The sequence below is a fragment of the Euphorbia lathyris genome, chromosome 3 (genome assembly GCF_963576675.1).
Source record: "Euphorbia lathyris chromosome 3, ddEupLath1.1, whole genome shotgun sequence".
Taxonomy (NCBI): Eukaryota; Viridiplantae; Streptophyta; class Magnoliopsida; order Malpighiales; family Euphorbiaceae; genus Euphorbia; species Euphorbia lathyris.
Window position 1 is genome coordinate 27,575,173 of NC_088912.1, and position 14,690 is coordinate 27,589,862.

Below are 14,690 nucleotides of genomic sequence, written 5' to 3' on the forward strand. Positions count from 1 at the left end.
CAGCCCAAGATTTGAATCCACCCACTGCCAGTTACCGGTGACCGCTTCAAAAGGCGAACAGCTTTCTTTTTTGCTAAACCGGAACTATAGCCTACCCCGGTATATTACGCATTTGGAACCAAGCAACAAAACTACTGCGCTAACCTGCAATCCGAGGCGGGGAGGAGAGGATAGTGAGTTGCCTTTGATAAAATAAAAAATGAGACAAAACAAAGCACACAAACCAAATCAGTGGAAAAAATCAAATTCGCTCCTTTTCATGAGTAGGGCAGAGAAGATCTTCTACTCTCACATGAAATAGGGGAGTAGTCAGAGGTAACTTCGACTGGTTTGCCGGCAAATAAATATTTAAAAATAAAGAAGGGTAAAATAGATGCATAGGTCGAGCTTCCACCGCCTCTAAAGAAAGGGATCTGATTGCTTAATTTTGTTTTAATTCTTGAATTAATTGCTTAATTTTGTGTCTGAACAAATTTTTGTTGTGATACACTAAGTTGGATCTGACAAAAACGATGAACAGGCGGAAGGAAAAAGGTGGAGATCGGTGGCGGCACTTGATCGGCGGCGGAATCAGAGTGAACGGAGAACGTTCGAGATGGAGAAAGAGTTTGATATGAACATGATGATTTATCAAAACTTGAATATCTGCTGGGGAGGAAGAATATTCTGTTGGATATGTTTTCTTCTGCCATTGAAGCTTGTAGAAGATGAAGAATTGCAGGAGAAGCTTGTAAAAGATGAAGAGTTGGGAGAGAGACGAGAGAGAGATGGAAAATGTTAGGTGTCAGTTATCCATTTGGTGAGACTTAAAATTTTAAAATTATAATAAATTATAAAATATAGAATAAATAAAAGGACAAAAATACCCCTTTAAACTTTTGACTTTGACTGCCAACTCAGCTATTTTAACACGTTAGACAAAAATACCTATGTTTGCTAACGGAATGAAACACATGGTACCAATTTGCAAACTTTTAAACCACGTGGGTGCTGTTCGAAAATGAGTGTAACCACAAGGTTTATTTTTGTATTTTTCCCAATTATATATTAATTTCAATATCAACAAACATCTCCTTTCATGAGTAGTCGTGTCTGTCGTGAACAGTCGTGTTCGTACGTGAACAGTCGTGTCTATCAGTGTGCAGTCGTGTTCATTCGTGAAAAGATATATCCTTTCGAGTTCTATTTATATAGAATTGATTGTCAAATTGACAGGTTACTAAAAGTTGTTGAAAAAACTTTTTGTCAGTTCATAATGTTCTTATTTTCCTACTCCGGTGATAACTAGGCTACACACGATTTGAGTTCGCTTGCTTAATCTATTATATCCTGGAGACGGTCGTCAATAGAGACGACATATGTCTTAAGAAAACTGCTAATACATGCCTCAGATTTGTTTAATTCTTTCTTTTAATTTCTGATTTTATTATTTATGTTTTTCAATGTTCGTTTTGTTTTTTGATTAATCATATCTAACATTTTAAAAAAAGACGTAATTGTTTGTCAAACAGTTTTTAACTACTCCAATATTCTATACAATTTTAAATTTTAAACTTTTTAATTCCAATGAAATTGAACCAAACGATGAGGCGGCTTAGCTATGTAGTATTATGTTATCTTCACGACAAGGAAGCATCATGCTGACAAATATACAATGATTATTTAATAATTGACTTTATATAATTAATGAATTTCATTTCATTTCATGTAGAGTTCAGGTTCAACTATCTTAATTAATTAGATCTTATGCTAAACTTGTATAAATTGCTCATACTACTTGCTTCGTATATACACACAGACCCATCTTCATCTAAAGTAAAAAGGTTAACTACTACTCTTTTATTTCCTTGTTAGGTAACCTTTTTTTTTCTAAATCTGCAGAGGCTAGGTGTTTCATCCGTTTCTGTCTAGGCCAGGTGGTGTGAATCGTCAGTTTATCACATATTCAACTAGTTTTGTTTCCGAATCCGGAGACGGAACTCGTGTTTTCGATTCGATTTTCAAATATAAATACTTATCCGAGGAATCATTAGTCTTTTTCCTCTACCATGTTTTAGTCTCATGAACGTTGTTCGGGTTTTTGAATTTCGAAGAAATTTGAGAGAATTTCAGTTTTTGAGTTTAAAAAATGCAAAAGACAAAAGTGTCTAAGAGGGAACGGTGATAAGTAATTTAGGGGCGGTGAATAGCAAGACCCTTTTATTTTTGACCCTGTTTGGTGAAGAGCTTTTTGGGGGGTTTGAGACACATTAGAAGTTTTGACTAGTCACTAATATTGATGTTTGGGGAAGAGAGATTTGAAAGGGCTTATTGCTCCATCTCTTTTTATTGACATTTTTATCCCTAATTAATACTCTTTAATTCCAAATAAATGTTCTGCCATGTCTTTATTTGTCATTTTACGGAAACAGCTATTGACAATCATCTAAGTTTTACCAAACAAGTTAACACAATCTGCTAGTTAGATCATCTAACCAAAAACGTAATCAGCCAACAGCTAATTTAATCAGCCAACAGGGCCTTTGATTTTTATTGATTTACCTCTTGATTTTTCAATGTGATATATTGAGCTCTTGGCTTGCCTGATGAACATCATGCTTGATAAAAAATCTTCTTCCAAGATATTAAAAAAATACCATGTTGTGCTTAGATAAAACTAATAACGCACTCTTAGCTGAATTTGAATTAGAGGCTCAATGTTTGTGATTATAATTGTGGCAGTACCTTTGATTAATTTTCATGGTGGTGCATATAGGTCTGCAAATGGAAATTGAAAGTTCAAATACACCATCTTCTGTAGCCTTGATTGTGGGTGTGACAGGCATGGTGGGATTGAGCTTAGCAGAAGCTCTAAAGAAGCCAGCAATTTCAGGCAAAGATAGGGCTTGGAAAGTGTATGGAATTGCAAGATCAACTACTTTGCCCACCTGGTTCCCCTCTTCTTTGCTTGATGGTTTCATATCTGTAAATGTCTTAGATGAAGAAACTACAACAAAAAAGCTCACACCTTTATCCTCTCAAATCACCCATATTTTCTGGGTTGCTCTTCAAGTTTGTGAAAATGAGGAAGCTAATATTACTACCAATTCCAAGATGCTAATCAATGTACTTAATGTCATGAAATCTGTTGGCTCTTCCTCCAGCCTCAAGCATATAACGCTTCAAACAGGTACTAAGCACTATATGGGTCCGATTTTCGATCGGACACTCGGAAACCAAGTGCTTGTTCTTGATCAAGATCCACCATTCAAAGAAGATTTGCCTAGATTACCTTACCCAAATTTTTATTATGCCTTAGAAGATTTGGTGGCATCTTACATGCCATCGTTAAGGAGTTTTTATAATTTCTTACTTTCTCTATCTATTTATGCTACTATTTGTGGGTTCAAAGGTCTTCCCTTTAAGTATCCAGGCAGCAAATACACATGGGAGCATTTTTGTGATATGTCGGATTCGGGGCTGCTAGCAGAGCAACATATATGGGCAGCAATGAGTGATGGAGCTAAGAATCAAGCCTTTAATTGCACCAATGGTGATGTTTTCAGTTGGAAGAGGTTGTGGATGTTAGATATGAAGGACTTAATTTAATAAAGAAAACTTTATTATCAATAACATATGATACAAGAACTCACACTTTTAATTACTACACAAAACTCACAACCTCACTTGATTACTTTAAGTAGCATGCTCTCTTTAATTTCTTCTTTCAATTTGCTACTTAGTTGCACACATTCACAATACATCACACCTATTTATACTAGTTTCAAAGCATTTTGAGCCACAAATTTGAGCCACAAATTTGTACAAAATACAACCATAAACTTGTATAAATTAAGACCACATTTTAAAGATTTTTTTATGACTAATCCTAAATAGATTAATCTAGAATTTAGAAAAGTCTAATTTGCTAGATCCTTCCATAAAAATCAAGGTTGATATTTCAATACTCCCCCTCAACATTGATTTTTAATACTTCGTGCGTGTTAGCCATTCCAAATGACTTTTCTAAAATCTTCTTCCAAAACTTTTCTCCTTTCCTTGCTTGAAGATGCTTCTCCATATATCGTACGCTCCTTTATGGTAGCTTCTTCGATCACTTGTATGCCTTTACCAAATACGACTTGTTCACACTCGTCTTTTATGACACGATCATGTTTTCCCGCTCCACTGGATTTGTGATACTGCTCCTTGTTAGTCTCCTTCAACCTATGTCGTCTCGACGTGTGATTGCATCTCTTAGATTTTCGTCGTTGGTTTCCTAACCAATATTGGCAAGCCTTTCCTAGCTTAACCAATTCTCTCAAGCTTTTGACTAGAGCTTCCAGCAGCATCATCTCTTTAATGCTTGCCATCGGGATAAATTTTGATTGCTTGTAAGCACCTTGCTTACTTTTTCTCGACGTAACAACTCCACATTTAGCTATGTTCGCCTTGTGCTCCTCTGTCTGCTTTAGCTTCTGAACCTTGGGCATATGCATTAACGTAGACTTCACCCTCTCATTGGGTGACAACCATTTTGGTGAACTTATTGGCTTAGTCTTCACCATCTTCCCTTTTCGTGACATCGTCTTTGTCATTGCTTGCTGTTGACGCTTCACCTTTCCTTTGACTGGTGGCGTTTCGCATGAAGTTGGTGACTCCTTTCTGACATCTCTCTTGTTCCTTTCCTTATTGGAACACTTCTTGAGTGGTTCCTCGTGACCACCTAGATCTTCAATTATCCGTACAGAATTGATGAGCTGAACATAATCCAATCGTCTCACTAGTTCCTCCTCCTCTTGCTGCCCAGCAGCAAATACTTGCTCCTTCTTTCCATCTGCTGTGGAAGATTTGACTGGATCACATATCATCGGCTCTACCATGGCACTTGAAGCTTGGAAATCCCATTCTTCTTCGCTTCCTTCTTGAGCGTGTGCGGATGTAATAACGTTTCCTTCTGCTTTCCTATGCCAGCAATCTCGTGCATAATGACCTCTTTTGCCACAAACATAGCACTGATTGTTCCTTCGCCGATACGCCTTCTCGTCCTCTTCATTATGGTTGTGAGTGTGGTGAGCTCCCCCTTGTTGCCAACTCCTTCTTTGTGGACTTTTCTGCCATCTGTCTTCTTTAGATCTTTCTGCGAATCTCGACCTCGCGGTTTTTGGATCCTTTCTCTCTTTATTACTAAAAAGAGCTTTATCTTCATTATTGACTGAGGCCTTAGACATTTGTTTGTCTAGGGCCTCTTGATTAGCCAAAATATTTTCCAATTCATTTAAATTTGGCTCTTTAGCCCATCCACGGGTTGCTGTGACAAGAGCATTAAATTCAGGACGCAACCCATGGACTATAATTCTTCTCATCCTTGTTTCAGTGATTTTATTTTCAGGATCCAATTTTGAAATTTCTTTACATAAAGTTTTAACTTTAGTAAAGTATTGACTCACCGTCATGTCGTTTTGTGAGACCGACAGTAACTCGTTCTCGAGTTGTTGGAGCTTGGCATCATTTTTCTTTGCAAATAATTCGGCAAGAGTGTCCCATGCTTCTTTGGGGTTTTTAGCATCCTTGATGTGTTGTATCAAATCGTCCTCCACCGAAATTGATAAAGCATACATAGCTTTACCACACTTGACCTTCCATTTCTTAAGGTCATTTTGTTCCGTCGGAGGCGCTGTTTCGTTTCCTCCAACAGTCTCCCACAAATCTTGGCTGAGCAAATAAAATTGCATACGAGTACTCCAAGTACTATAATTATTATTATTGAGTTTTTCAAGAGTGCTTACCGAGGTAGACATGTCTGCCATCACGACTTGGTTATCTCATTTAATTAACCAAGTAACACCGACCAATAATTTTTACAGTCCCGGACTGCGCGCTAAAAATACCTCGTACCACCACGATCCCGGATCGCGAACTTTTGAAGCACCTGACTCCCGGTCCCTGACCGCTTGCTTGCACTCGACCACGTACCGGTCCCTGACCGCCCGCTCTGATACCACTTGTTAGATATGGAGGACTTAATTTAATAAAGAAAACTTTATTATCAATAACATATGATACAGGAACTCACACTTTTAATTACTACACAAAACTCACAACCTCACTTGATTACTTTAAGTAGCATACTCTCTTTAATTTCTTCTTTCAATTTGCTACTTACTTGCACACATTCACAATACATCACACCTATTTATACTAGTTTCAAAGCATTTTGAATCACAAACTTGTACAAATTTGAGCCACAAACTTGTACAAAATACAACCATAAACTTGTATAAATTAAGACCACATTTTAAAGATTTTTTTATAACTAATCCTAAATAGATTAATCTAGAATTTAGAAAAGTCTAATTTGTTAGATCCTTCCATAAAAATCAAGGTTGATATTTCAATAGTGGAAGGAGTTGAGTGAGATATTTGATGTGGGATTTGAGGAATTTGATGAGAATGATAAGTTTGATTGGGCTGAAATGATGAGAGGCAACTGTGAGGTGTGGGATGAGATTGTTGAGAAATATGGTCTGTTTAAGACAAAAATGGAGGAAGTCATTTGTTATGATGCACTTAATGTGGTTTTGAATTTGGAGTTTCAACATGTTTGCAGCATGAATAAGAGTCGTAAATTTGGATTTCTTGGGTTCAGAGATACACTCAAAAGTGTTAGATTATAGGTGAAGAGATTGAAAGATATGAAAATCATTCCTTGAACATATACAATTCTAATCTTCTTTTGTGAATTGAAAAAGTTTGATTCCATTGTGCCATGTAAAATTTTAAATCTACTTAATATACTAAAAGTCTGAAATTATTAAGTTTTTAGCAGCAAAATGCGACCTAAGGTATGTAATTACGTATGAAGTCAATTAAGAACTCCATAGTTCCTAATGAGGAAATTACTGCACTAGTGACAAGTTTTTATAACATATTCCTTTTTCATCAATAGATTTCTTGTGTATACTTGATCTATATCTCCTATAAGAAAGCTGAGCAGCAATATATAATCCAGCAATCTACCACTATATACTCTACTTTAAAAACTTTAATAATCCAAATTATGCAAGACGAGGACCGGTGGGACCACAGGCAGAGACAAGGGGGCCTAGAATGGTCAGGCTGCGGCTGCCGGATCCACCACCACTACTATGGATAGTTTTAGGATCCTCAGACTTTGGAACTACTTCTATTATCTATTATGGATGGTTTCTACTCCTTTATTTCCCACAAATTAAAGTTAATGGTAATAATTAACTCTTAATTTAATTTTGAAAATGCAGGGCCAGCATTCACTAAAAGAGGTCAATGGGCTGCAAGACCATATCATTTCCCCAAAGATCTCTTGCAAGACTTCATGCTAAGGCACCTCGACATAGGTTTGCCTTCACTAAACTGACTATATTGAATTGAATTTTTTTCCTTCTGACACTAAAGGTGAAAAAACGCAAAATAACAGCTAGTGTTGTTCGGATGGATGCCTAAATCTTGCGCCTAGGTTTCAGAATCCCTTTACATCTTAGTGAGCCTTGCGCCTTTCAAAACGATGATCATTATCGTCAAATATATATGAAATCTCTTTGTACTCTTGAATAATAGTTTTTTCATCTTTACAGTAAGATTATGAAACTGATAAGATACTAAAATAAACATATATATGCTAAAACTGATAAGATACTAAAATAAACATATATATTAGCATATGAGATGAATAAAATTATGCACTATTTCTTTTTAACAGAAAAGTTTAGGCAAAAGTGCTTAAGCTATCCCATCCTAAAGGCAAAAGCAAACCATAAACTAACAAGTAGTGGTATCAACGCCTTAGAATCTAATGCTACATGTTCATGGAATGATTTTCATCTCTTTCAATCTTTTCACCCAAAATCTGATACTCTTGAATGTATCCCTGAACCCATGAAATCCAAATTCACGGCTCTTATTCATGCTGCTAACATGTTGAAACTCGAAATTCAAAACCACACTAAGTGCATCATAACAGGTAACATCCTCCATTTTCGTCTTAAAAAGACCATATTTTTCAACAATCTCATCCCACACCTCACCTTTGACCTTCATCACCTCACCCCAATTACCAATCTTATCTTTCTCATCAAATTCCACAAATCCCACATCAAAAATCTCACTCAACTCCTTCCACAACCTTTTCCAAGTGAAAACATCACCATTGCTGCAATTAAAAGCTTGATTCTTCGCCCCATCACTCACTGCTGCCCATATCTGTTGCTCTGCTAGCAGCCCCGAATCCGACATGTCACAGAAATGCTCCCATGTGTATTTGCTGCCTGGATACTTAAAGGGAAGACCTCTGAATCTACAAATTGTAGCATAAACACATAAACTCAGTAATGTGTTGTGAAAACTCTTGGTAGATGCACCAATTATGATAGAGGAGCGATGAACAGAATATGTGACAGATGGACTGTAAGACGCGACCAGATCTTCTAAGGTGTAATAAAAATTTGGGTAAGGTAATCTAGGCAAATCCTCTTTGAATGGTGGATCCTGACCAAGAACAAGCACTTGGTTTCCAAGTTTGGTATCGAAAATTGGACCCATATAATGCTTAGTACCTGTTTGAAGTGTTATATGCTTGAGCTTGGAGGAAGAGCCAGCGGATTTCATGACATTAAGTACATTTTTCAACATGGTGGAATTCAAAGTGATATTGGCTTCTTCATTTTCAGTAAGTTGAAAAGCAACCCAGAAAATATGAGTGATTTGAGAGGATAAAGGCGTGAGCTTTTTTGTTGTAGCTTCTTCATCTAAGATATCTACAGATATGAAATCATCAAGCAGAGAAGAGGGAAACCAGGTGGGTAAAGAGGTAGACCTTGCAATTCCATACACTTTCCAAGCCCTAGCTCTGCCTGAAATTGGTGGCTTCTTCAGAGCATCTGCTAAGCTCGATCCCACCATGCCTGTCACACCAACAATTAAGGCCACAGAATCTGATGTATCTGAACCTCCAATCTCCATTTGTCTTGTGAATGGAAGTTCAATTTGAATAATTAGAAACTATTAACATGAATATGCCTTTTATGCTTTAGATAAATATTTTTTTACAAGTTCAATGACTTTCGAGATACTTTGAAAGTTCAGGTGCCAATAAAGCTTGTTAGAGAAATTTAAAAGGTATGATGGGGTAAATTACACTCATGGAAACTGAATTTACTCATTTTAACATTGTGGCTATTGAATTTCAATTTTTAACGGTATTGTAATTGAATTTTACACTTTGTAATACCACTGACCACTCAACTTTAACTAACTCCTCAAAATAATCGTTAACGACCTCAAAATGAAAATATTCAAGAATTAAAGTTGCTCAGAACGACATTTACTATGAAACCATATTTTTTATTTTCCAAAATCATATTTTTTGGAGCTTTCTCTCTCTAAAAATTCACTTTCTCTCCCTTAACCAAATAACATCTGAATGACCTCAAAACGAAAATTTTCAAGAATTAAAGTTCCTTAGAATATCATTAACTCTTCGAATTTTTTGTTTTGAGATCGTTAATTGTCGTTTTGAGGTATTGAGTTGCTACCGGTGTTAAAAGGTGTAAAGTTTAGTGGACATACCATTAAGAATTGAAGTTCAGTGGTCGTAATGTTAAATGGGTAAAGTTCAGTGGCTAGAGTGTAATTTACCCGTAAATGATGTAGGAAGCGTATATCTAAAAATGATGGGTGGCCACCATACCATACCATATATATGAAAAAAAGGACAAATATTACACAATTAGGTGCAGCCCATGTGAGTCAATAAAAAAAAATTAATAGAGCTTACAATGATTAAATTATCTCTTAATCAATTCTAATTCATATTTATTGTTAAATTAATTGCTTTTTAATCTTTCTCTCACTAAGATTTTTAATCTTTCTTCCCTTTCTTGTAGTGGTTCACGTAGAAAGTGATCTACTCCATTAATGTACTTTAACATAAACAATTAAGAAAATTATTTGGAAACTAAAATTTACAATTAATTAGAGTTGAAAACGGAAAGATTCATTAAGAAAGTATACTTGGAAACTAAAAGTTACATTTAGAGAGTGTTTGTTTTAGTTTTTCGGATGAGCGTTTAGCGTTTCACTCCAAACCGCATGAAATATAGCGTTTGGTTAGGTTTATATAACCGTAGCGTTTAGCGTTTTCTATAGAAACTGCAGCGTTCTGGAGCGTTTCACGAAAAGCTCCTATTTGGAGCTTTTCATAAACAGCTGTTTGTAGTTATATGTTATTGACAAAATTATCCTTCTTATTTCCATAAAATATGTTTATTCTTTAACATTATCAAAAAAATATCTTGATAACATCCAGGTATTATTCACGGGACTAAAAGGGTAATTAACCAAACGACCGCGGATAAGGAGGATCGCTAAAGCAATAGCGTACGAAGCAAGACTTAGAGGTGGCGGATCTACGGATTCCTCAACACGCCAAGGGTCAAACGCCTTGGGAGATCCGCCGTCAAACCTCGATACGCCCAAGGAACGGCCAAGCCGATTCCCAATAAAGGCAACTAATAACCCATTAATGAGCTAACGGTCATACTTGAATAAGATCAGTAACCGCCATTAATGAGGCATTAATGGAGACTTTCTAGTTATCCGGAGTTACGATTACATGAGTATAAATAGCTTACACCCCAAGCTATTGAGGTACACACTTACCAAAACCTTACTTCATGCTTACAGTTTATTCTCATACAAGTTACTAACTTTGGCATCGAAGTGTCCCCCGTCGATCCCAACGGCGCCTCACAAGGAAGTGCTCCGATCGTAGATTCATCACCAATCATCAATTGGTGCGGTGAAGGTGGAAGTTCTGATCATAAAAGAACTTAGTTCACAGTAACAAAAATGGCAAATGAAGGGCAAAACCCTTCAACCGGAACAACAACACCTTTGCATACAATACCAACTTCAGTCGGTAATCCCTAGACAAACACCAACAACCCGGATCCTGATGCACCCCTTGTTCATGATGCTAGGGAGATGTCGCCAGATTATTTCACCGATATTGTCACGGATTTAGTAGAAAACACTTACGGATCAGCTATGGCGGATCGGTTGAAAGTGTACCTTGATAATCCCCATGTAGGTGGACCCACAACGGGAGTCATCCCCCCGGTTCGCCACCCCCTGCCAAGATCGAGGACATCAGCTTGGCAAGCCGCCATTATCAGACCAGGAGCCCATAATGAGTCGGCCTTCTTACAGTCCCACCCTGCGGATGCGGTTGTCACTAGCACAGAGCTGGGGAGTGTCCCACCAGCAAGTAAAAGACTGTTTGATGATGTACCAGAAGGAAGTCGGAGGAACCACGGGCACCCCTGAGAAACACAGCGAATACAGGAATCACCATTGGAGAACCTCAGGTACCTCTGGTGCCAACTGGAACACATGCTGGACAAGGGCAAATCAATGAGACAGGTCGATCTAAGGCATAGAAGGCGGACCAAATCCCGTGGGCGAAGACGATCTAGATCCCAATGCTAGAGCAGAAGGCGGACCAGATCGCATCGCCAGGTAATACCGCTGCCCCCACCGCCAGGACAAGGAGGTGGTGGTGGACGTCCCCCACCTAGAGGACAGGGAGGAAATGGCGGACGATCTCCATCAGATCCTGCTTCATCGTCCAGTTCCTTCTCATCACAACGGAGTAGATCCCGCAACAAGAGACGCACGAGGATAGATCACAACTACATAGCTAGAGAGATTGGTGGCCATGGAAAGGCAGGATGAAGAGAACGCGAGGCACAATCCTTTTGCTAACAGGGAATCGCAATTCACAAGGCGGATCGAAGAGGTAGCGACTGATAGGCAGTTCAAAATTCCAAACATACCTAGCTACACAGGGGATAATAATCCTGAGGCCCACGCAAGAAAATATAGCATGTTGCTTGCAATTAACGGTGCCAATGAAGCAGTCTTGTGCCGAATGTTCATAACTACGTTGAAGGGACCGGCGTATGACTGATTCCAATCTCTTCCGTCAGGATCAATTGATAGCTGGGATCAGCTGAGCAGGGAATTCTGCTCAAAGTTTGCAGGCAGCATTCCACCAGTTGTTTCATCCAGAAAGCTCTTCGAGTTAAAGCAAAAGGAGGATGAACCTCTTAGGGACTACATCAACAAATTTAACAAGTTATGCATTCAAGTGGTGGATGTTGACATCCATATAGCTGTCGAAGCAGTGATAAAGAATACAACATGCAAAAGCCTGCAAGAGAAGCTGACCAGACACAAACCTCAGACCATTGCAGAATTAATGGAAAGATGCAAGGACTTCATGGAAGTTGACGACATTCGAAGGGAATCTGCATCGCCTCCTAAACGAGGGAGAAATGAATCTCGAAGAAGAGATAAGGAGAAAGAAAAAGTTCATGACTCATTCGCTAGGGGTAGACGCAGGAGTTCTAGAAATAAATCGGCATACACACCATCGTTCACACCATTGAACGCCCCCAAAAGTGAAGTGCTGATGTGGCTGGAAAATAGTCAGCATAAACGGAGCATTTCATACCCCGAACCAAAGGGGGGGGAATACACCAATACGGGGAGAAACGCCAAAAATTATTGTAGATATCATAGAAGGAATGGACATGAAACAGATGCATGTTGGGAACTAGCAAAGGAGATTTAGAGGCTTATCGAGAAAGGGAAGTTAGACAGATAAGGATAAGCCAAAGAATGATCCAAGAAAGAAAGCTAAAGGCGTTATCAATGTCATCGCCGGCGGACCAGGGTACCAGCCCTAAGTTAAAAAATCCAGGACAACCGCCCTTGATAGAGCATCACTCAATCGCCCGTTCACAGATATTGGCCCAACAATTCCCCCACACGCGGATGCTCTTGTTATCACCATGATGGTAGAAGGATGGGAGATGAAGCGAGTGATGGTAGATACAGGCAGCTCATGCAATGTCATCACTAGAGGAGCTTTTGCAAAACTTAAAATTGACCCAATCCAGATAGAGACCATAATCGTTGATATCTTGGGAGTAACAGGTCATACGATCCAAACAAAAGGACAGATGACCTTAGAATGCGAATTGGAGGATGACGATCAGGCATGGACAGGCGATCTTGAGTTTTCTATTATGGATGGACAGTTGGCATATAACATCATCCTAGGGCGTCCTTTTATTTCGGAAGTGGCGGCTCTAATTTCGATATGCCACTTGGCGATGTACATCCCCATAACCAAGGGAGGAGTGATGATCAGCGGAAATCAGAAAGTAGCTCAAAAAACCTACTTCGCATCCTTATCAATCCGCCCTCAGTCCAAAGACGAGGAAGATGATGAGCTTGTTACTTCTGCCCTGGGAGACACGGGGATGTTCCTTATTATAGACGGGAAACAAGTATGTATTGCCAAAGGGTTAAAGACAGAGATTAAGGACGACGTCACAAAGGTCCTTATGGAATCAAAAGATGTGTTTTCTTGGGAGGATGAGATCCTCATAGGGGTCATCCCAAACATAATCACTCACAAACTAAACATCATCGAGGACGCGGTCCTAGTAGCCCAGAAAAGAAGGAACCACGGTCCGGAGAGACAAAAGGCGACTGAGGAAGAGATATCTAAATTAAAAAAGGCAGACGCCATTGAAGAAGTTATCTATACACAATGGCTAGCAAACGTGGTGTTGGTTAAGAAGGTTGGCGGCTCGTATCGGATGTGCATTGATTTCACAAACCTCAACAAGGCGTGTCCCAAAGACAACTACCCCTTGCCTTGCATTGACATTCTGGTTGATGGGACGGCGGGACATGCTATATATTCCTTCACAGATGTGAAATCAAGCTATCATCAGATCTCCATGGAACCGTCAGACAGAATCAAAACCTCCTTCGTGACACATCAGGCAACATATTGCTTCAAGGTCATGCCTTTTGGACTTAAGAACGCGGGGGCAACTGATGGGTTCATAATTGACCCTAATAACCATATTTTATTTCACCAAAAATGAGCTTATGGGCTGTTAATTATTATCAACTTAGGACTAAAGGACCCTTATTGCATATTTTGTGAAGAAAAATAGAAACAGCTGTCAAACAGCCCGTTGCAGGAAAAAGTAAAGGAAAATCTATGGACCAAAGGGCAATAGCGTGTAAAGAGATGGAAGACATCCAAGCAAAGAGGAGGGACTAGTGGAGATCTAGTTTGTTGAAGAAAATTTGGGCCTTGAAGTGTGCAAGTGGCCATAATCCGTCAGAACGATCTGCTTTAGTGTACTCTCTAGTATATTTTATGTTTCTTCCCTCCTAGTTAAATAGACTACTGTGAAAGGAGAGAGATGCCTTTTTTGGAGAGCTGAAACTTCATCTTCCACGAGAGTTCTCTTTAATTTGACACCTAACTCCATTAATGGGGAGTTATTGCAATTTCTATGGTTGTTCACTCATTATTATGAGTGAGTAGTCAACCGAACCGGTTAGACCAGCAAGGGCTGGTTATGTAAGTTATCTAATTTCCTTTTTATGAATGAATGATAATATATGATGTTGTGTTTGATAAAGCTTTTATTCACATGATTATATGCATGTATCTTAGTGTAAGATAATGATAGGGAACTGCTTTCATCTTCATAGATCTTTTTATCAAACGTCCAAGACCCGAAATAGGAATATTAGGGGATTGTATCAAGGGTTTTCTAAAAAGAAATGTTGTTTCGCTCGTA

The 14,690-nt window shown here is 38.6% G+C and overlaps 1 protein-coding gene and 1 pseudogene across 1 annotated transcript; one reads left to right on the top strand and one right to left on the bottom strand.

The window, feature by feature from the left end:
• Nucleotides 1-2,763: 2,763 nt before the first annotated feature.
• LOC136224361 (3-oxo-Delta(4,5)-steroid 5-beta-reductase-like) lies at nt 2,764-6,692 on the top strand (annotated as a pseudogene).
• Nucleotides 6,693-7,599: 907 nt separating this feature from the next.
• On the bottom strand, nt 7,600-8,999 carry LOC136223406 ((S)-8-oxocitronellyl enol synthase CYC2-like). Its single transcript, XM_066011370.1, has one exon. It carries the CDS (start codon nt 8,974-8,976, stop codon nt 7,822-7,824), a length of 1,155 nt encoding a protein of 384 aa, XP_065867442.1. The 5' UTR covers nt 8,977-8,999; the 3' UTR covers nt 7,600-7,821.
• Nucleotides 9,000-14,690: the final 5,691 nt, after the last annotated feature.